Source organism: Hemicordylus capensis, chromosome 3 (assembly GCF_027244095.1).
Source record: "Hemicordylus capensis ecotype Gifberg chromosome 3, rHemCap1.1.pri, whole genome shotgun sequence".
In the NCBI taxonomy this organism is placed as follows: domain Eukaryota; kingdom Metazoa; phylum Chordata; class Lepidosauria; order Squamata; family Cordylidae; genus Hemicordylus; species Hemicordylus capensis.
The window spans coordinates 67,512,780-67,536,794 of NC_069659.1; the positions used below are offsets into that span (position 1 = coordinate 67,512,780).

A 24,015-nucleotide genomic window follows, 5' to 3' on the forward strand; every position below is an offset into this window, starting at 1 on the left:
AAACATCTGACACCCTTCTTTCAGATAACTTTGCCATAATATGTTTGCTAAGCACAACAGCCGTGACGTGTAACTGCAATTCCAGTCAACAGAGGTGCTATTAATGATTTTTGAGAGAAAATAGTTTAGAGAACACGGATAATATTCTGGAGGCAGAGATTTCTCTCATCTAGCAAAAGGTAAGATATACTTTGAACCCACCCACCCCCCACCAAAAGAAACAACCCACACTACAGATGTTATGGCTAGTAGTGGGTGCGAAAAATGTGTTGCCTTCAAATAATCCATCCACAACGGGGTATGGTAAGTGGGGGCTCATCTCCTGTCTTGGGGCTCATCTCTCATTTAGGTTATGCAGAAGCTCCTCAACTGGGCCTTTGGGACAGCATTCTCTACCCAAGTCTCCTTGGCAGCTCCAAAGGCATGGAGTCCTATGAGACTTTTGTGAAATCTGTTATATTTACAAATATAAACATGGAGCAGCAGCCAAACACTCGGGCAGTCTGTGATGGTCTTTCAAGCAGCATAAGCCCCACTTCCATTCCAAATCCAGCAGTATTAGCAACCCCCCTGACCCTCCCCCAGCTGTTATCTGCCAGCAAGCAGCAACATTCACATTTTTATTTATTTATTTTATTTTATTTTATTTTATTTTATTTTATTTTACATTTTTTAATATCCCGCTCTTCCTCCAAGGAGCCCAGAGCAGTGTACTATATAAGTTTCTCCTCACAACAACCCTGTTAAGTAGGTTAGGCTGAGAGTGAAGTGACTGGCCCAGAGTCACCCAGCAAGTATTATGGCCTTTGAGATTGAAAGTTTGCTCTGCTGCCTTAAGCACTTTTAGGCTGCTTTAATTTTATGCTACTCTTTTTAGCTTTTATTGATCAGCATGTGCATTGTTTTTAGGACTATTAATAATAACAATAACAATAATTAAAAACAGTTGCCAAAAAACAACTTGCTCAGGCATTAAAAGATATAAATGCTGCGGTTGCGGAAATAACAACCAATAATGTGCAAGAAACAAACCAACTAATGAACAGTGCAGCAACAATAACCACACAAGAGCTCGGATATAAGATCAGTGGACCTGTAAAAAAAGAAAATAGTACATCACCTAAATGGAAGATTAGATTAGAAAATAAAATCCCCAGGGTTAGATCAGATGCTAGTAAATTGAAAGAAATGAAAGACAAGAAGCTGAAGAATGAAAACACCAAACAGTATCTGATCCAAAAATACCACTTAGATTCAAGGAAAATTAGAGAAGTCCTGGAAATAATAAAGCAGCAAATAGCAGCAGTGTCAAAGAAAATTAGCAGATACGAAGCCAGAATTACACAACACAGGCAGAACCTCCAATTCAAGTTGAATCAGAAACGTTTCTACCAAAGCATAGAAGGAGAAACTTCAAGAAACCTAGAAACACCAAATAAAGAAGAAACAGTGCAATTCTGGGGGAAATTATGGGACAATCCAATAGATTATAATAAAAAAAGCAGGCTGGGTGAAAGAGGTCAAAAAATGTAACCAACAAATGCAAGATCTAATAATAACACCAGAATTAATAAGTGAAAGAGCAAAGAAAATTAAAAATTGGACGGCTCCAGGCGACGATGAACTGCATGGCTTTTGGCTTAAACACCTAGCAAGTTTTAATAAAAAACTATCAAAACAGTTCAATCACATTTTGCAAGGAGGTGATATTGAACCATGGCTAACAACTGGGAAAACTCATCTCATAATGAAAGACCCAGCAAAAGGTTCAGTTCCAAGTAATTATAGACAGATAACCTGCCTGCCAACCATGTTCAAATTATTAACTGGAATAATAGCAGATGAAGTGATGAAACACGTATTAACTAACAAACAACTTCCAGTTGAACAGAAAGGAAATTGCTCAAACACCAGAGGCACAAAAGACCAGCTGCTGATTGTCAAAATGATTTTAGAAAATTGCAGGTGAAGAAAAACAAATCTAAGTGTTGCATGGATTAACTACAATAAAGCCTTCGACTCATTGCCTCACACATGGATACTAAAATGTTTAGAAACAACTGGTGTCAGCAAAAACATTCACATATTTATATAAAAAAGCAATGAGCATGTGGAGTACACAGTTAACAATCAATGATGAGACACTTGGACAGGTTAGCATTAGAAGAGGTATTTTCCAAGGGGACTCACTATCCCCTCTGTTGTTTGTAATTACCATGACTCCACTTTCACAAATACTAAACAAAACAGACCTCAGATAACAAACATCTAAAACATCAAGTCAAATCAACCACCTGCTGTACATGGACGATCTGAAGCTGTATGGAAAGTCCCAGTGAGATATCAAATCACTGCTAAACACTGTCCGTATATTCAGTAGCGATATAGCAATGGAGTTTGGACTAGACAAGTGTGCTGCATTAATAATGAACAGAGGGAAAATAACAAAAAGAGAAGGAATAGAACTGCCCAATGGAAGCAAGATCAAGAACCTGGAAGAGAAAGAACATTACAAATACTTGGGCATTCTCCAGGCTGATAACATCACACACACTGAAGTTAAAAGAAAAATTGGAAGTGAAAACATCAGGAGAGTTAGAAAAATCCTCAAGTCCAAACTCAATGGCGAGAACACCATACATGCCATAAACACCTGGGCTATACCTGTTATCAGATACACTGCAGGAATAATAGACTGGTCCCAAGCAGAGCTAGAGACGCTAGATCATAAGACCAGGAAAATCATGACCATCAATCATACTCTGTAACCCCGCAGTGATGTAGATAGGCTATACCTCCCTCTCAGCTCAGGTGGAAGAGGAATGCTGCAAGACCATCAAATAGTAGAGGAGGAGAAAAGAGGCCTTGAAGAATATATAAAGGACAGTGAAGAAGATGCACTTCAAATGGTCAATAACGCGAAACTATTCAACACCAATGAAAAAAAGCAGGCCTACAAGAAAGAACAAGTCAAGAACCTAGCAGAAAAGTGGAGAAATAAGCCCCTGCATGGTCAATATTTGCACAATATAAGTGGAAAATCAGACATCACCAAGACCTGGCAATGGCTTAAGAATGGCAACTTGAAGAAAGAAACAGAGGGTTTAATACTGGCTGCGCAAGAACAGGCACTAAGAACAAATGCAATAAGAGCAAAAGTAGAAAAGTCAACAACAAACAGCAAGTGCCGCCTTTGTAAAGAAGCAGATGAAACAGTGGACCACCTAATCAGCTGTTGTAAAAAGATCGCACAGACTGACTACAAACAAAGGCATGACAAGGTAGCAGGGATGATACACTGGAACATCTGCAAAAAATGCAAGCTACCTGTAGCCAAGAATTGGTGGGACCATAAAATTGAATAAGTGGTAGAAAATGAAGATGTAAACATATTATGGGACTTCCGACTACAAACAGACAAACATCTGCCACACAATACACCAGATATAACTGTAGTCGAGAAGAAAGAAAGACAAGTTAAAATAATTGACATAGCAATACCAGGGGATAGCAGAATAGAAGAAAAAGAAATAGAAAAAATCACCAAATACAAAGATCTACAAATTGAAATTGAAAGGCTGTGGCAGAAAAAGACCAAAATAATCCCAGTGGTAATTGGCGCCCTGGTTGCAGTTCCAAAAGACCTTGAAGAGCACCTTAACACCATAGGGGCTACAGAAATCACCATCAGCCAGTTACAATAATAATAACATTAATAATTTGATTTCTATACCGCCCTTCCAAAAATGGCTCAGGGCGGTTTACAAAGAGAAATAACAAATAAGATGGCTCCCTGTCCACAAAGGGCTCACATTCTAAAAATAAACATAAGACACACACCAGCAACAGTCACTGGAAGTACTGTGCTGGGGGTGGATAGGGCCAGTTTTTCTGGGCAGCTTTACTGGGAACAGCCTATATTCTCCAACGATATCTATAACAATTGGCAATCAAATTCTGGCATCCCAGGTCCTTGGGAAGGACTCGATGTCTGGATAAAACAAACCAGTCAATAACACCTGTCTGACTGTGTAAACAAGAAATAATAATAATTATAAGCGGCTTTGAGTGCAGCTACTATAAAAAACATGTACGCAGTCAAGAACCCAGAATTTAAAACATCTGAAAATATCCAGTTCAGGGCTAATTCAAATGTTAATGTACAATATTTGATGTCTCGCCACCCATTACCCCATTAACTTGAGGATTTGTAAGTTACCCCTTGATACTCCAGCCTTTGGTGAACAATCATGGGTAATTCAGCCCTCAGGTTTAAATTAGCTGAATCCTCCAGCATAGGATCCCTAAGTGTTTCTGTTAATCTTACTTACACCCTCCTGTTGCTCAATACAATCTGATATTTTGGCCCATTAGCAGACAAATGTATAGGCTCTATATGTCTTTCGGGTGATGGGGGGAGTGGGGGATACTTTTTTTAACAAAACGTTGTTCAGTATTGTGAGCAGGGGTTGGGGGAGGGTGGAGCTGTGCACCCCTTAGTATTCCCTCCTACCCTAAAAATGAATCAATCTGTATTCAGAAGTATTGATGAAATATCTAGGGGGTAAAACGGTTGTCATTTGACACTTTATTAGTTGTGCCTCTGCAATTCAGAAAAACTGGTTTTGATTTGACTCTCAATTATAAGCCTTTAGAATTGCACTCCCATCACCCACAGAGTATTTTTTGCCTGATAAAGTGCAGTTAAGGCAGACTATGTTACATAACTGTGCATCCTCATCTAAAAGTCCTGAATATTTTTTCATCACCTCTTTTCTCCCCTACCTGCTCCCAACAACAATACATGCTAGTAGAATAGGACTGTGTTTGTTTTTCACATTTAAAATGCTTTGTGCCTGCCTGAGTCATAGATCATAACTTAATAAGTCCCAGGACTGGCCTCAGATCTCCAGAAACGGACATAATTCTTCAATTTATTATGAAAAGCAAGAAATCCTGCAGGAGATTTAGGCTTAATACTGGAAAATTTAGCAGGGCCAGCAGAGGAAACCTCCAGGAACAGCTTTAGTCACAATCCTACCTCCTTAACATTGTTGGTGGTGTGCATTCAACATTCCCCTTTTTATGAGAGAGAGATTGAGCAGTTATATCGGAGGACTCTTTATATTTATACATTTGGGCTTGGGTGGAGGAGGAGAAAGATCCATCCAGAACAGAAGGAAAAGCCTAGGGCTTGCATGCTCTCTCTCTCTCTCTCTCTCCCGCCACCCCCTCACCCCACTCTGCAAGCTGGCTGGGTTTTGTTTGTTTGATCTATGCTAAAGCAATGGGGCACTTATATTTGCATACATCTCAATGATTTAGCATATGGTGGCCTTTCTCCCCCTCGCCTGCTGCTTCCTCTCTGGGTCACTCAGCACCTCTAACAGAGCGCCAGCCGCCAGGTTTGGGAGAGTGCCTTTCGCCGGCAAAGGAAGCTGAGACGGGCAAATTTCACCTTCTCTCTCTTTCTCTCTGCAGTACAGTCTCGTTGCCTTTGGTGGTGGTGGGAGGTGTCAGGTCCCATCGGAGGAGGAAGAGGCGCTTCTTTTGCACACTCCCACCTCGGCCTCCCAGAAGATCAACTGCCCCTTGTGTTGGAACCAAGCTGGGTGTGGGGGTGTGTGTGCATGCCACGATTTGGGGAGATGGCTGGCTCATATCCCAATAAACTCACTAAATCCAATGCACTTGAGGCTCACCTAAGTTTGCAGCTTAAAATTAAGTATCTATCTATCTATCTATCTATCTATCTATCTATCTATCTATCCAAATAATTTGAACACGGTTTCCCCCTAGTTCAATCCCTGCCCAATAGCCACTGCCACCTCCAGCACCCCTGCCTTCAACCATGATTCAATTGCTAAAAGTAAGCAAATGAACCAGAGCTTTGGAAGGGGAAAGGGTTGGAAGCTCGTCTCTTGCTTGGGATGTTTCCAAGCATGGCACCTCCTCAGAGTGGAGGAGGAGGGAGCTCAACTGCTTCACGGACGGTTGCTTCATGGAGCACCCCCCTGCTTTGGTGAAGGCAACCCCCCTGCCCCAGCTCCTCCTCCAACCATCTCTGCCCCCTTCCTCCTCCTCCTTGGCTACCCCACAAGGGAGACAGAGCAATCGGGAGAGGAAGAGAGTCCTAATTGCTTGCTATGCAGATGGGGGTAGTTTGTGCATGCTAATGCCACGAAGCAGGCGCCCCCACCCCAGGACTGTGTGTGTGTGAGGTATATATCCCTCCCAGTCCCATTCTTTCCAAAAGGCTCAGAGTGGCTTGCATTTTTAAAAGATTAAATAATCCGGGCATCGCAATCTTAAAACACACACATACACACCAGTCTTAAACACACACACATCCAGCAGACAAGCCGAAGTGGGAGGGGGGAGAGAGAGGCAGGTCTTTCACGGAGCTCCCCGCCGGCTCCCAGGACTCAGAGCTACCCCCATCAGTCCTCCTCTCGCCTCTGCTCTGTGTCCCACCCAGAAAGAGGACATCACCTTTGCTCCAGCCCAACAACGAAGGCTGAGCGAAGAGGAGGAGGAGCAGGGCACATGTTGTGCTCAGGCAACCCACCGTCCACCCCCCCACCCATGCGCGCCCCAGCCCAGCACGCACCCCCCTTCCCCCAGTAATGGGGTGGGGGCTTGCAGGCTGCAAATCCCCCCCCGCTTCTTGCCAGCCCACCTTGTCCTCCCCAGCACAGCTCTGGCTGTTGTTGTTGCTCCTTCATCGCATTGGCAGCCAGTCAGCCAGGCTGTGTACAGCGGCGGCAGCAGCAGCACACACAACATGAGGGCAGCATGCTGTGTTGCTAGTCACCCACTGGCGCCCAGCCATGCGGCGCATGCTCTCTGCTCGCCAGGAGCCAATGGGAGAGCGCCCGCCACGCCTGGACAGATCTCAGGACTCTGAGCGGGGAGGGGGGTGCCGCTGCCGGCTTGGACTTTAAAAAAAAAATTGTGGTGGTGAGGGCGGGTGGGGCATGGCAGGCACTTTGCGCCCTCCCTTCAGTCGCGCCTAGGGCATGTGCCCTGCCTGCCCCACCCTCGTTACGTGTCTGTGTCTTGCAGATTATGACCCCCACCGATGAGCATCTCCAAACAATGAGCACCTCCAAAAATGTGCTCTATGTAAAAAATAATCAGAAGCTGTTTGGCATTGTGACCTTGATATTTAAAGATATCCCTAAAATAAAGAGATGCTTGGCATTGTGACCTTGATATTTAAAGATATCCCTAAAAATAAAGCTAAATTTAAAACACTGCCACCACAAGGTCAAAGTAGAAGAAAATTAAATTATTGCTAGCCTTAGATGTAAAGCAATCACAAACTCCTTAGTCACAGAAGATAAATGCATTAATTAGCACTCCAAACCAACTTAACAGCACCCACATTTGCTAACCATAGATCTTATTTTAATCTTGTCATATTTAGCATTTAATTTACAGTCACTCTGCTTTCTAGATAAGTGCCTCAGTGTTGGCAGAGTTAAGGGCTGGAGTATGTGGTAGATACAGTACATGTTCTCTATACACAGATCCAAAATGCACATGATACCACCTCCAGGATCTGTGACAGAATCTTTTACATGTGTAACAGTGAGTTCATGCCACCAAAATGCCAACATCAGTCACCATGTGATGACACATCACTGCTTCTTATCGCCTGAGGTGAGGGAGTTAGAAGCAAATGTTAGTAGTTTCATATCAGATGTTGAAGAGAAACCATATTATTAGAATTCAAACTGGAATCCTGATCCAATTGTGTTGCAGTTGCAAAAGTTCTATGCTGTACAAAAGGTAGAACTATCCAGCTGAATCAGCTATTGAAAGCAACTGCTTGATGAAAACTACATAGTCAACCTAGCTCATTAAATGACATGAATGAAGCCGTCACTTTCAAAAGCAGATTCCAATCTTTTTCTCTGTTTCCCAGTAAAAGGGTGAAGTGGAGTGGTGTCAGTTAGGGATGTGCACAAACTGAGGTTCGTACACACATTTGGTGCCAAACCAGTTTGGGCGAAGGCCAAATCAGTTCAGTGCCGTTGGGGTGGGGCGGGGTGGGGGAAAGCAAGCTCTCTACTGTGCTCTCTCCTCTGCCCCATGCAGCGTTCTGCTGCAATGGCATGCCCCCCAAGAACCTATGTGTGACACTGACATGCACATGGTGTCCACACCTGGTCAGCAACACACATGGCATCTGCATACATGCTGATGCCATGTGTGTGCCAGCACTTCGCACGGGTTCTTGCGGGGAGTGCCGTTGCAGCAGGAAGCTGCATGGGGCAGCGGAGAGCAGGGAAGGACCTTCTTTCCTCCTTCTAAAAGATCTCACTCGCTACTTCCCTACCCGGCGCCACTGAACCAGTTCGGACCTCGCCCCAAACAGTTCGGTGCTGAACTTGTGCACAAACCTTGGTTTAGGCACATCCCTAGTGTCAGTTTGAAATTTCAGGTACAAAAATATCTAAAGTTGGCTCTGATTATGCCCAACTTGGCTCTGTATTCCCTCCCACCCATTTCTCCCAACACAAATGCTACCTTGGCAGATGAGAAGTGGACTTTCATTAGCTTATTGCACTGAGCACATATCCCCAGACAACAGCTGCTCAACTTGATAGAGACCAAAGTACAAATGGGACAGCAACAACCTTAAAAGGCAGCTTGTAAAGAGGTTTTAAGTATATAAAAGTGCACACTGACAAATGTACAATAAATCCTTCTATTTTCTTGATGCTGGGCTTATGACCTTCAGGTCTTCCCACGATGATGACATCCCATATTAATCCCACCCCCCGTTTTGATGTATTCCAATTGCCTGCCCTCATTATATCTTTATCCAGTATCTCTACCCTGGGTTCATTCACCATCCCTGAACACAAAACAAGGATTTGTGTCAGGGTCAATTCAGGGAACTAAATCCAAATGGTTATTGCAGATGCCGTCTTCCTGACTCAGTGTAGCTATACGCTAATGTATTACATTCTTAAAGCAGCAATCGATGTGGCAATTTGAAAGAGCACTTTCATTCCCCAGCTTTCTTTTTAGCTGCTAATAAACTTTCTGAACAATTTACCTTTGGGGCTAAAATGTCTCGTAGGTAGTGAAACATAGTATCTGTTTCACTTTATACACAGATGGGGGGGGGAGTTATTCTTAAATTTCCCATGCCAGAATAAATGATTTCCCTCTCTCCAGAGTTTCCTCACCTGTTCCTATGGCTGTATTACCTGGTAGAAAAAATGTTGTATACAACACTGAACAAATAATTTATGTGCATCTCACGGTAAACTTGGATTTACAAATAATAACATTGCAATCATTTTCATGAATCATGCCTCTTATGCCATTTTCCTAAACATGGAATGGTTGGCTAGTTATTTTTCCTTCTTTCATATTTATACAGATATGAACAAAAACAATTTTAAAACTACTTTGGATTCTTCATAAGTGAACAAAGTATTGGAATGGCCCCTAAAATAATAATAAACAAATAAATATTTAGGATTATCTTCTGTTTTGTAAGATCATCTTATCTAGCAATTTTACTTAATACAACAATTATGATTTTGGGAAAATTTGTGGCCTAGACAGCTGAACTACAACTTTTGTTCACATTTCAGACAGAGCAGATGAAATTTGTTGGATGTTTACTTTAACATGTGTTTAATTGTCATAAGTTGACACGAGCTGGTATAGGGTATGGCAATAGTTGTATATAGTTCAGGGCCATTAGGTGGCACTGTGTGGGGAGAAAGGGAAAGTTTGGAAAGAGAAGATTAAAGCTAGTTTCTGTGTCAGAGTGGGAAATAACTATTTGCTGGGCACTGCAAACATCATTATGGAAACAGGGAGACACCATTAGTCTACTAATCCTGTAGAACAACCAGCTACTGCTCCTGTTTCTGCATAGTACAGCTCTAGCCACCTGAGAACAGAGGCTTACCGCTGAAAAGGTTTGGCCTACAAGGCCTTTCAATGGTGAGTGCAATCCATCTTCTGCTACTCCGAGCTGAAGTCATGGCCACCCCACCCTGTGTCCAAGTAAACCCCCTTGCAGAATTTGATTTAAAACACCCTGAAGCCTGGCCTCTTTGGATAAATAGATTTCAGAGGTTTGCCCAAATTTCTGGCCTGGATAAACAGCCTGAAGAGCAACCAGTGAATACCTTTTTGTATACTATGGTTCCAGTTGCAGAGAACATAATCATTTCTAGGAGATTCAGAAGACCAGATGAAATAATTTAATGTAGTAAAAGGGGCACGGAACAAACACTTCTTACCCCGATGTAATATTATTTTTGAACAGGCCCACTTTCATTCACAAAATACCTGAAGCTTTTCACGTGATCCATGTGAAGAGCTTTGGGTGGGTCTGCAGGGAGAGCAGGTTAGCCCAACCCTCCCTGCAGATGATCTCTTGCTGTTCCCTGGGTGGGTGGATTGCCCACCCAGATGAGCAGCGGCTCTCCTGTGGGCCGCCCGTGGTTCGCCTGGCAGCTCTGGGGGTTGGGCGCAGGGAAGTGCTGCCCAACCCCTGGCGCCCAAATAATGCACCATGCAAGTGCACGGTGCATTACTGGGAGTCTCCCTGAGTGTGCCTGCTGTGGTGCAAGGTTCCACGGCTGACACATGATTTTAAAAATGAGGTTAATGGAGCACTCACTCCATTTAACTAGGGGGCTGCTTTGGCAGGCTTACTGCCGTGGAGCCACCGCGCTCCCCTGAGCGTGCAGAACTGGGCTGGCTCCCTTAGCCTGGTTTTGCATGCTTGTGAGAACAGCCTTTCTCTGTGGTGGCCAGAGCTGAGTACACAGCTCCAAAAGTGGGATGAATGCTATGATGTCTGTGCCAGCATGCAAACCAATCCACCAGAACCACTTAAAAACCTCCTGTACTCCCAAGCTGACCTTGGCAAAAGGATGGAACTGACCTCTTTTACCTTGATAACAGTTCTTATCTTGTACTGATATACAACTTTTCTTAATTTATTGCAGTTGCTCATCTTCTCTGAGCACTACTTTTCAAGTGGTCATCAGTAAATTGAAGCCCATTTCCCCCCAATTTGGAATACTTGAACAGGTAATTTCTGATAATGCACTTCAATTTTCATCAGACCTTTTCCTACAATTTGCAACAGATAATGGATTTCAATATATCACCTCCAGCCCTCTGTTTCCTCAGAGCAATGGCAAAGCTGAAAGGGCCGTGCAGTTGGTGAAACACCAATTGTCCAAGACTCCTTTGCCCCTACCTTGCCTTGCTGGCCTATTGAGCAATGCTCTTGTCTAATGGTTTCAGCCCTGTGGAGCTGCTCATGGGCTGGAAACTTCATTCCACAGTCCCCCCTTTTGCATCTCAGCTAACTCCCAGGTGGCCTGATTTGTAAAGCCTCCGAGAACAAGATGGATATTACAAAGTTTCCCAAAAGAGAGTCTATGACAAATGCGACAAAGCTAAATCCCTACCAGCACTGAACCCGGGAGATTCAATATGGGTGAAGGACTCCCATGTAAAAGGGACAGTACAGGGAAATGCAAAGACTGCTCAATCCTATATGGTTGTGACAGTGGAGGACAGACTAGTAAGTCAGAGGGCTAGAAGGTCAAGACATTGGTCATCACTTCTCCACTGCTCTGATGCTATCCCTTTGATATGTAGATTGCTACCCTTAGGGATCAACTTCCTTTCTCTCTCTCTCTTCCCTACCTGCCCTTCTACCTTGCAACATGACAAGCCTCTCTCCCTGCACCATATGTGCAGAGAAGATGCAGAATCCATCTGCATCCAGCTAGCTAGCTAGATTAGAGATCCTAACTCCTCACTTTCCTATCTAGAATGGAGTTCCTTAATAAATCCCTCTTATATTGATTTGAAACGATGAATTGGCTCCAAGTTACTTTACTCTCAGCATACACGCATGCTTAACTAAATCTGCTGTGTTGTGCCTCTGTGCACTCTGCTATAATGAGAAAGGGATTCTCTCACCACAGAGAATTTCCAACAGTTGCAGTCTCAATTGGTATTATTTGTCGCAACTGAGCACACTTTGACTTGGCAGGAGATTCAACAGTGTCTTCAGAAGACATCACTGAAGCACAGCCTGCAGAAGATACTACCCAGGACATACCCCTACCTGATGCTTCAGCCCCTTCCCCTGTGAGGAGGTATCTAGACAGGAAGAGAGAATCTCCAGGTTTCCTAAGAGATTATGTAACATCTCGAAGCCCACAACATACTCAGGCTTGTTGGCTAACTGTCTATAGGGCCGAATAATCCCAGACAGGAAGCTGAGGTTTCAAGCAGTCTACACTGGCTTCACAGGACTTTACAGTATTTTGTATTTTCATTTAAATGGACAAAAATGTAGTTTTAGGATGTTATCCCACCTTAGAAAGGGGGATGTGGTAATAGTTGCATATTGTTCAGGGCCACTGAGAAAGGGAAGGTTTGGAAAGGGAAGATTAAAGTTTATTTTGTTTCAGCTCAACTTGGTGTCTAGGTTATTTGTTATCTCCACATAGGGTAGTTGTGAAGAGTATGAGCTTGCAAGTCATTGGTTCAATTCTCACCTCAGCCATGGGTTTGCTAGGTTGTCTTAGAGAAACCATTATATCTAGACCTCCCATGGCTGGGCAAGATAATTGAGAGGGTGGTGGCCTCTCAGCTCCAGGCGGTCTTGGAGGAAACTGATTATCTAGACCCATTTCAAACTGCTTTTCGGGCGGGCTATGGGGTAGAGACTGCTTTGGTCGGCCTGATGGATGATATCCAATTGGGAATTGACAGAGGAAGTGTGACTCTGTTGGTCCTTTTGTATCTCTCGGTGGCTTTCGATACTATCGACCATAGTATCCTTCTGGAACATCTGAAGTGTTGGGGGTGGGAGGCACTGTTCTACAGTGGTTCCACTCCTACCTCTCAGATAGATTCCAGATGGTGTCAATTGGAGACTGTTGCTCTTCAAAATCTGAGCTTAAGTATGGTGTTCCTCAAGGCTCCGTACTTTCTCCAATGCTTTTTAACATCTACATGAAACCGCTGGGATAGGTCATCAGGGGATTTGGAGCTGGGTGTTACCAGTATGCTGATGACATCCAGATCTACTTCTCCATGTCAGCTTCTTCAGGAGCTAGCATATCCTCCCTAAATGCCTGCCTGGAAGTAGTAATGGGCTGGATGAGGGAGAATAAACTGAAGCTGAATCCTGATAAGACGGAGGTACTTATTGTGCGGGGTCAGAACTCTAGAGATGATTTTGATCTCCCTGTTCTAGATGGGGTCACACTTCCCCAAAAGGAACAGGTTCGCAGTCTGGGAGTACTTCTGGATTCACATTTCTCTTAATATTTCACATTTCTCCTGCACATTTCTCTTAATATTTTGTAACTGAAAGCTCTAGAAATGTTCTGAAAGATATGAATCCAGGCCAGTGAATGCCCTGAATGGCACCAGGTGATCTGCCTGAAGTACTTCTGGTTTCTGTTTATTCTCCCTCATCCAGCCCATTACTGCTTCCAGGCAGGCATTTTGGGAGGTTATGACATCTCCTGAAGAAGTTGACATGGAGAAGTAGATCTGGGCGTCATCAGTGTACTGGTAACATCCAGCTCCAAATCCCCTATATAGTAATAACAGCAGGTTAAGCTGGGTAAAATCAAGTAGTATTGTGGAATATGTATGTTTTGAATTATTATAGCAATGGTTTATATGTATAGTTATTGTGAACCTCGCAGATAGGTAAGTGAGAAGTCAATAATTACTTATGTGTTGAATTAAATAAATGAATGTAATTTGAATGTAAAAGCTATTATAAAAGACAATAAAAATTTAAAATGCAAAAGAAAAAGAAAAGAAACAGGTAATAGCTTTCCTTCCTCACTGGCCAAACCCAAATCTGTTACAGCAGTAACTTCCCTTCATTGGCTAGAATTCTGCTGGAATTCTGAAAAAGTTTTGCTTCTTACTGAACTATTAGGTGAATGCTGCCTGCACATTTCTCTTAATATTTTGTAACTGAAAGCTCTAGAAATGTTCTGAAAGATATGAATCCAGGCCAGTGAATGCCCTGAATGGCACCAGGTGATCTGCCTGAAGCTTGACAACTCTGCATCATGTGCCCCAGCCTAGAGGTGCTCATGATACTGCGGCAGCCACAATCCACACTGCAAATAGTTCTGTTTGTGATATGGCCTGGAACAAGGGAACTCATCATCATCATCTTTTTTTTTTTTTAAAGCAACTCAGCCTTGTTGTTTGAGTGCAGATGAAGTGGAATGTCCTTGCAATGATTCAATAGAGGAAGGAATGGCAACTGAATCTTATGCTGTAGTGTATTAACCACCTTGTTACTTGTAGCCCTAAAACCACTTTGAAAATGCTCTGGGAGCATTTCTGCATGTATTGCGAAAACTGCCACACTACATAGTGAGATCATTCACATGACTGGGTGGGCGGGGCAGCTGGCAGGAGGGGGGAAGGTTGGTTGTCCTCATCTCCCCTCCACCCCGACAAGCAATGGACTCCTGCTGGGAGCACAGAACATGCTCACAGACAATCTGCCCTACGTCCTTCAGTGCAGAGCTCCAGAGGCCAGAAGGAGGTGTCCCAGCCTCCGGATATCCCACAATGCACCAAGCACTAGGCACCCGCCTCTGTGCCCTCTGGGGCTGAACATAACCCCAGCGAACACATTATCCTGGAGCCTGGGTTAAGGGCTCCCTTGAGCTGAATTTCAAAGCGAGGCTAGGCAGCACTGCCCCAACAGGATCGGGGCCGATCCCAGTGGTTCTCATGCGCAGCTGAACCCAGGCTGGGCTTCCCTAGCCTGGGTTAGGGTGCATGTCAGAATAGCCTCAGTATTTGAAGAACTGGTTGGTAATCATGGTTAGTTTTTTTTGAATATATGAAAAAGTACACCCAGTTCTTTGCTTTCCAAAAGGATAAAAATATAATAAAGCAAATAAAACAAGAACAAAAAATGCATCTGTTTCAGCCTTCTCCTCAACAATATTATATTAAAAAATGCTTTTCTAGTGCAGCCAGACTGATAATCCAAATGGCAAATTAACTAAACATAAACCAAGTAGAATGAAAGCAGTCTCTGAAAACTGGATAACTCTTCCCCCCACCCCCAATGTTAGTGGCTGAAGACAAATAACATTTCTTGCTTTTAGTCATCCCATGGTGAAGTGTACGTTATTAAACACAGTTGTGGAACACTGGCTTTACTGAGCCCCTAGCCTCTCATTTTGCTTTCACAATGTAAGAGGACCCCCTTTTCAGGATGTAACAAATGTGCACTGCTTTAAAAATACCTCAGGAAAAAATGAATCAGAGCAGTTAAAATAAGCTCCCCAATACAAAGGCCAAAGCAAATCAATTGTAGAGATCATTCCCTCTGCTCTATGAAGAAACCAGTGTTTAGTTAATAGACACAGAAGATTTCCTGACACTGCTTGTTGTTCTGTTAAAGCTTACAGTGGTTGCTCTTTTTGTAAAACTGTATGGATGTTTGAGGCCCCCTTCAAACTGAGTCAAACTAGTGGTCCATCTAATTCAGCATTTATTTATTTATTGTTCAATTTTTATACCACCTTTTATAAGGCATCCCAAGGCAATTTACAAAAATCACATTTAAAACTTTAAAATCAGTTAAACAGCAAAAACCATAAAACACCAAGCAGAAGCAGGAGAGTTGAGACACCTGGCAGCCCCTAAGGGGTAAAAGCTTTAGCCATGGTCTGAGTTGTTTCGTTGCCCTAAGCTCCAAGGAGAACTAAGGATTCTCAGAAGGGGGTTCACCAAGTTGGAGAGGGCTTTAAGAACCCTTAAATCCTTGGGTAGATATCTGAACCTAGTGATTGTTTATTTTCATCTTGTCTATAAGACCTAGAACTTGGTCTCTTGTCACTTCTATTTGTCTCAGTTCTTCAGATTCCTTCCGTAATGGAATATCAATATGTGGATATCAATATTCCTTCCTGACATCAATATAGACCATCTGTGAGTGCTCCTGGACTAGGGAGAATTGCTTGGGGGATCCCTTTTTGGACATGGCTGTTGTTATCCTTGGATTGTATTATGGGATGAAACAGTAACTGAATTTGTGTTGTCTTTAAAGACCATCATCCCTGATATGCACTTTCCAATGCATCTGTGGCATTCATTCCCAATGTATATGCTAGGCATAGCTTTAAAACATCTTAGCATATTCCTCAAAACACAATGACTGACATGATCCACAGCCATTATGGAGATGGAGGAAGGTGCAGGTATTCTGCTAAGAATGAACATCTGCAGCAGCATCTGTGCTGCTTAGAAGTCTGCAACAGTATCCCTGCCCCTCTCTCCATCTCTGTAATAGCTGTGGTTTATGTCAGCCAGTATATGTAGTCCCAGCACCTCAGATCTCTTTTTTCAGAGATAACTTTGACCTAAGCTGTAGAGCTAACCTTAAATACATTTAAACTATATAGGGGTTTGTGCTTAATTATTTTTGATTTTAGGCAAAATCTCGTTCCTTCTTACAACATGCTTTTATTTGAAAGTCTTTCCAGAGCAGAGCAAAGAGGGAGGCTGGAGAAAGCAGCAAGATCCCTGTTTCTCATAACTCCTATGAGAAACACACACAACTCCAAGCTCTTTAGAACCAACCAGCATAGCATATATACAACTTCAGATTCATTTTCATACAAAACCCTGAAAAGAACAATCAAGCCTCTCTTGTGGTGTCTGTCACATGTGATTGTTGTTAAAATAAGACAATGAAATTGTATACTGCAGAGGATGCAGGCTTCACAGTCTTATTACAGAAATTGGCAGGACAAAAAGCACTCTAGCCTATTGTGTGTAAATGCTTTGTAGATTTCAGTCATTTTGCTTCAAGAGTCATGTTTTGGCACAGCATATCTGATGGACCACAAGGGGGAACTCCTGGCCCAAAAAACAAGACCAGACTGCTCTCAGCAAGCTTATGTATAGTAGAGATTAGCTAAAGTCTGGGATATGCTTAGTATAATTCTGTATTCAAGCCAAAAGGTGATTACCTTTTCTTCAGCTGGTAGCTACCCAGGGGTTACTGGCCAGAGTTTTCGATTAGTTAGCAGTGATCCGAGGAACAAAGGATACATGAAATGTGCACAGTGACATGAGTTTGCTAATTGGGAAAAGGCTGATCCAATGTCTGGCAACTTTTTGGTGGACAACAGCCCCTACCTCTATGGCCACAGTGACTTTCCAAATATTACACATGGTATAATACATGAGCCAATGTGGTGTAGTGGTTAGAGTGCTGGACTAGGACTGGGGAGATCTGAGTTCAAATCCCCATTCAGCCATGATACTTGTTGGGTGACTCTGGGCCAGTCACTTCTCTCTCAGCCTAACTTACTTCACAGGGTTGTTGAGAGGATAAACAAACAGGTAACTATGTACACTGCTCTGGGCTCCTTGGAGGAAGAGCGGAATATAAATGTAAACAACAACTACTACAACAACAATATCCTATTATATCAGGTGCATGAAGGGGACAGAGCAAGTCCAGACACATGTGTACTGAGGGAAGGCTTTGAGGGAGGATTAGGCCTCACTCAGAGCACCAGCCAGGAGGATGGGCCTTTCCTAAAAAGAGGGGAAACCTAGGAAAATCAAAACAGAAGGACCAGTCCAGAAGACTGGGTGGGAACTACACTCACAGCCACCAGCAGAAGAGGAGAAAGCCTTTTCTTTAGTTTGTTCTGTTCCAGGAGTGCCCTGAGGACGCAGCTGGCTGAGAAGCTGCTGGGGAAATGGGAGGCCACAGCCAGGGAGGCTGAAAAAAAGCAAGAAGATCCCTGCCTGTGAGTAATGTTAGGGATCAGTTCAGTTAGACATGTGAGGGAAGCTATTTTCCTTTATTGTATTGCATGAATCTGAGTTCCCAGGTTAATGGAAGCTCTCTCTCTCTCTCTCTCTCTCTCTCTCTCTCTCTCTCTCTCACACACACACACACACACAAAATCTGGTTTATGGAACGAGGATTGTTTAAAAGAAAATAGTATACAATAAACAGTCCTCTTTCCACAAACTTCCATAATAATAAATCCTTGTTGTTGAAGTGTGCTACTCTTCATTTTTTAAATTTATTTATTATTTGACATATTTTTATACTGCCCAAAACTTGCATCTCTGGGCCTGCCTTAGTCATACACCTTTGGAGACCTATGATTGCTCAGTCCTTTTAGGGAGCACTTTGCCACTTCAGCACCACCCCCACCCCAGAATCTTGTGGAAAGAGTGGTTTCCACATAAAATAGTGGGTGATGGCAGCCTTCTATGAGTCTTGCAGTCAAGGATTCACCGCAGTGAACTCCCCCCTCCCCCTCCTGCTCTGGAAGGAGCCATGATAACATCTATATATTTAATTCTCCTAAATGTGCCCATCGCTAATCCCATACGTGGCAGCTCTTGTGAGAGCAGCTGCCTGGGGAATAGTGATGGGGATGGAAGACAATGGCAGCAGCGGTGGGCTGGCCTGGCCCAGCCGCCAGTAGGCCAGAGGAGGCAGCAGGTTGGCCTGGCCTGGAGGAGGAGGTGGGAGCAGGTAGTGGGCCAGCCTGGCCTGGCCCTGGCCCTGCCCCTGCCGCCAGAAGGAAGGGGTTGGAAGAGGTGGTGGGCCGGCTTTCTGGCCGGCTCGCAAGTCAGAAAGCACGGGGGGGGGGAGAAGCGGGCAGTGGGGGGGACAGCCAGAAAGCCAAGCATGCTGGCGTGGTGGTGGTGGGGAACTGGTGGTGGGTGGGCTGGCTGGAGGTGCAGATGCTCTGTGCCCGGCCCAGCTAGTACATGAGTATTCCTGAAGACAAAGGCTGTAATCCTATGCATACTTACCTGGAAATGCAGTGGAACCTGGTGCTGAGTAAATGTACAGAATTGAGCTGCCCATTAACAAGGGCAGCATAAAAGACAACAGCTATTCCAAATGCAACCTAGTTGCTGGAGTACTCTCTCCCAGTTATAGCCAAGGCATGCCACTTTGTACCCTTCTAAAAACAGTAACTAATATCAGGGGGCTGGCATAAAGGGTAAGTGGGCTGGGGGTGGGGCTGTAATTCAAGCACTGTAATTCAAGCACTCTATTATGACATCACAAGGTCCCAGACCAAAGCCTGCCAGTGCAGATAGGTTTTAGCTTGGGTACTGTGACCTGTGGCAAAACATAGCTTCACACAGTAGTGGTGTGCATGGATCCAGTGCCAACCCGCTGATGGTGATGGGGGATAGCTTTAAGGATGGGGGAGGGTGCACTCCTCCCCCATCACGCTTCCTCCTCCAGCACTCTGGGTAAAAATAGTCCAGTGGGGAAGCAGTGTATCTCCTTGCCGTCCCATTGATCCCCCAACCAGAAGTGGCCGGAAGTGCGCATGATGCGTGTGGGCGCACATGTGCCGGGCAGTTCCGGCCACTCCTGGTCAGGGGATCAAGGGCAGCAAGGGAGGTATGCAGCCGCCCCACCAGACTATTTTTACACAGAGTGCCGGAGGCGGAAGTGCGGCGGGGTGGGGTTAAGTGTACTGTCCTCTGTCCTTAAAGCTCTCCCCCCCACCTTCAAACCGGCAGAACTGGTGGTCTATCGAACCAGTTCGGAGGCCTGCCTGTAAAAGGGCCTCCAAACTGGTTTGTGCATATCCCTATTGCATGGTATGCTCTCTATCCATCAGTTAGAGAATTAGTCTTCCCTTTCAGTGGAGGCTTCTGTCCTCCCAGAATTGGAATAAAGTATGCATCCAATATTCTGTTTGTGTGTTTGATATCCTGCTCTGTCCTGTGGCCTCATGCGGCTTGCAGCATTTCTTAAAATTAAAAATCCACACAGCACAAATGAGGCCAGCAGTTGCTTGGATCCCTGCATAGTCCTAATTCACCTTAATATGGGTGAGTGACTAAAATGATTTCTCCCATAGGAACTGTATCTTCTCTGGTGACAGTTCCCTTAGCATTCCTTCTCCTTGTCAGACTGCTAGTCCTTAGTTTTCTCTCTCCTTATCTTTTACCCTGGATCATTTTATGAGCTTGCTGCTGTGTCTTGCACCATCAGGTTTTCTTTTTGGTAATTTTAGTCTGTTTTATATTATTTTTAGGCTTTAGTTGCTGTTTATTTAAATTGTAAACCGCCCTGAGATTTTATATAGAGCGGTATATAAATATGCTAAAGAAAGAAAGAAATCTTATCGTGGCTCCTCTTCAACCCCTTGCTTCCCATCCCCATTGTCTTTTGGATGATTATACAGAATCAATCACGTCTGTTTCTATTTTAACTAGTTCTCTTGCTTCGTCTTTTGTGCATATCTTGCTGTGGGTGGAAACAGTAAGAGCTACGAGCTGGGTAAATGGAAGGGATGGTTCAGGGAAGTGTTACTCTATTTATATTCATCTGAGTGTAAAAGGTTTTGTATTTTATTCCTTTCATATGCAATAAGGTTTTTTGAGCAGATTTCAGCAACTTTTTCTCTAGTCGAGAAAAAGAAAAGCAGAAATCACCACAAATGTGGCTTGAGAGCATTTTTGTAGGAAAGCAAACAGCTGTAATATAAGATGGGGTACCCTGACTATGACATGGGTTTGGTTGTGTGAGCCATAATATTATATAACATGGCTGCCAGCGATAAAAGAGACATTTGAATTGATGCATAACTGAAGAGGTTACATGGGGACCTGCAGTCAAGCTAAAGGGAGAAAACAGCATACAGAAGCTCAGGAATATTACAAGTTTTGCTTCTGTTTGGTTTTATCTGCTTTTTCTGGATGGTTTTCCAGAGGAATACTAGCCCAGTCATTCTTGGGGAGGATTAAACAGAAAATCTGCTGACTATAGTCCTTGCGGATAAAAAACAGCCACATCAGATGGGTATACCAAAACGAGTCAGAAACACTGGAAACTCAAATGACCATAGCACAGGGATTCCAAATATTGCTGCAAGTGGGAGCGCTAAACCAGTAGGGGGTCTTATGTTGGCAGTAAGGAGCAGAGGAGAGCTGGGACAGATGTTGAGCATGGTACCAATCAGTTTCAAAATCAGGTGGGTAGAAAATATCATGTTTGCATACAGGGGCACCTAGGTAATTTTGGTGCCTGGACCTGAAGGGCTTCAGGGTGACATCACTGGCTTGTGACACTCTATTCTAACTGCTCTGGTGTGCTGGAGCGCCTCACAGTTCTCAAGGGCTACTGGGACGAACGGTCAGGCCCAGTGGCCGCTCCTGCTCTGCCCGCTGCCACCACCACCAGTGAAGTTTTTGGCTCAGTGGTTCAGCGTTGCAGGGCAGTGGTAGGGCAGGCGTGGGGTGGTGGCAGGAGGCCTCACTGGGCCTTGGAGGCCACAGACCGGGGCCTCAAGGTCTCGGGTTAAGAGTGCCTCTGTTTGCATAGCATTCATACATATGTTTTGGACACCTAGGTCTCATACACTGAATTCTAGTTTCTATAGAGGTGACTATTTTTTAGTGGTTTGTGTCCGATCGGTTCATTCCAAATGTATTGTGTAGTTTTTCCCTTGATACACAAATCCTGTAACAATGATTTACATTTGCTCTGAATTGGGTGGTTAACAAATTGCTATATGCTTCACCTCTTTGTATGGGTATTACCATGGCCCTTAACAGATCAGTGGCTGGCATACTGCACGGTGCCCAGGAGCATTGTGAGCACCACGGGAACCGCTGCATGTTTGTAAAACTGCATTTGATGCACTTGCACAAGAGTGCCCTTACGCAAACATACAGAATTGCACAAATGAAGTTGTGTGATGGATGGCCATCAGAAGTAGTGGCTTTCCATCACACATCTGCCTTTGCACAGGAGCACTCTTGCACAGTTGCATCAAATGCAGTTTTACTAGCATGCAGCAGTTCCCACAGAGCTTAAAATGCCCACAGGACACTGTGCAGTATGTCAGCCACAGTGTTTAGGAATCAGAGGGTCAATAGCCATGTTTGTTTCACAGAATGGGAAACATAGAGCAAGTAGGGGAATGTCTTCTGTTGGGCCAATTAGGATTTAAAACACTAAGTGATTTTTTCAAACTATATTGTGTTGTTGATCAGACTTAAGTACAAAAGAAGAATGTAGTAAGTATTTGAACTACTGGGAAGCTTGCAGAATCTCCTGCTGCATAGAACAAGGACCCAGGGATTGGCACTGAGTTACTCAGAGCCCATTAGATCACAAACTGTCTGTTTTTGTGGAATCATTTTTCTTGAAGATTTTTCTTCTTTTGATGTATTTTCTTCTTTTTATGAGTTTCAGGGGCATTATCATTCTATGGTATTTATTATTTTGATACATGGGTAGGACTGAGTTTTTAAGGAAGCAGGAATCTTCACCAACATTTTCATCAGGGGCCTCTTCTTTTGTTAGTTGGGGGTGGGGTTTGAAAAAGGGAGCAAAAGTGTTTGATCATTTAGGAAGCACTGCCTTAAGTAGGCTTTGTTTGTTCTCAGTGGCACTATTACATTCATGATGCAGTCCCTTGTATGTGCAGTCACCATTGTGTATGGCTCAGGGGGTGCAGTAGGTAATTTGCGCTACTCCTGAGCTTCCATCTTGCTGCTTAATCAGCCACAAAGCCACTATTTTGCAACTCATATGTGCCAAGTCTAAACCAGCCACAGAGCAGGGAAACAATGGTAGTGGACGGGATAAAAACAAGTGGTTCTGGTAAGAACTAATCTGTCTATTTTCCTTTCACTATAATCTTAATTGATAATTACCATGCTCACAAGATAACCCACTTCTGCCATAAAGGCTCACGATTTGCCATTTTGCCCAAGATTTGCCATCTTGGATTGGGATAGATGCCATCATCACAAACTATGCTGTTCAGGTGTCCCTATGTGTCACTCACAACTGTACCAAATTTGGTTCAAATTGGTTAGGCAGTTCTAAAGTTAGCCCACTTGTGCCTCAACCATTAATGCATCCACCATCTTGAACCAGGGTGGATGACATCATCACAAACTATCCCCTTGAGCCATCCCTATGTGTCCCTACAGCTGCAGCAAATTTGTTCAAATTAGTTAGGATCGTTCTGACTATCACAAGTTAGCCCGCTTGCACCTCAAATGCATCCATAATGCATCCATTAACTTGCATTGGGATGGATGACATCATCACTGCACCACTGAGGTCTCTTAGTGTCGCTCACTACAACTGCATCAAATTTGGTCCAAACTGGTTAGCTGGTTCACAGGTTAGCCCAGTTATGCCTCCAACATTCATGTATCCACCATGTTGAATGGGGTGGATGACATCATCACAAACTATGCCATATATGTCACTCACTACAAGTGTACCACATTTGGTTCAAATTTGTTAGATTGTCCACATATTAGCTACTTGTGCCTCACGTGTTCACATGTCTGCCATCGCATTATGCCACTGAGGTGTCCCTATATGTCCCTACACTTGGACCCAATTTGGCTCATATTGGTCCAGGCATTGCAAAGTTGATAAGGGTGCTCCCCCACGCATGCACACACACACACACACACACAAAATTGTGAACATTTAGGGAGTTCTTCGGGAAATAGTTTGGACTACTGAAGGCATTATTTCTGCCCCCAAATTGGGGCAGCTCCCTCTTGAGACAAAGTGAAGCAATGGCTTCTGGTAGTGAGTGCCCTATGGGGCAGTGAATGTGGACCCCCTGCTCCCTGGGATCATCTAACCTGTTGGCTGCTGCCATTTTCGCTTCACTTCCTCTGCTGCTGCCCCATGTTTTGGCTGTTTTCACTGACCCCACCCCCTTGCTGGCCCCACCTCTCATCAGTTCCACTCCTGCCTCACTGGCTCTAATGCTACCTCACTCTCCCCCCTCACTGAACTTGGTCTGAACTTTCTTCTGGAGCATGCTGCTTAAACAAGTACTTGAAGCATGTGTATAGGGGCTTTTCAGATAAACAATGCCCCCTCCGTCCTGCCTGCAGTGCAATAAAGGGATGGGCTGGGAAGACATTGTCAGGTCTGCAGATGACATCCTGATGAGC

The 24,015-nt window shown here is 44.0% G+C and overlaps 1 protein-coding gene across 21 annotated transcripts in view; it reads left to right on the top strand.

Annotated features, from left to right (window-relative positions):
• Positions 1-24,015, top strand: part of GPR89B (G protein-coupled receptor 89B) — a 198,430-nt gene that overhangs the window by 73,413 nt on the left and 101,002 nt on the right. For 3 of the 21 annotated variants that reach the window (XR_008320029.1, XM_053311585.1, XM_053311584.1), the window contains 2 exons: positions 5,482-5,620; positions 10,992-11,076. The exons of 4 other annotated variants lie outside the window; for them this stretch is intronic. Coding sequence is in view for 13 of the 17 variants with exons in the window: in XM_053311585.1 (XP_053167560.1) it covers positions 5,482-5,620; positions 10,992-11,076 (224 nt within the window). In the remaining 4 variants the exon portion in view is untranslated. Of the gene's footprint in view, positions 1-5,481; positions 5,775-10,991; positions 11,077-12,055; positions 13,105-24,015 lie in introns of those variants that run through there. 14 more of the 21 variants (XR_008320028.1, XM_053311595.1, XM_053311589.1 and 11 more) reach the window with 14 other exon arrangements.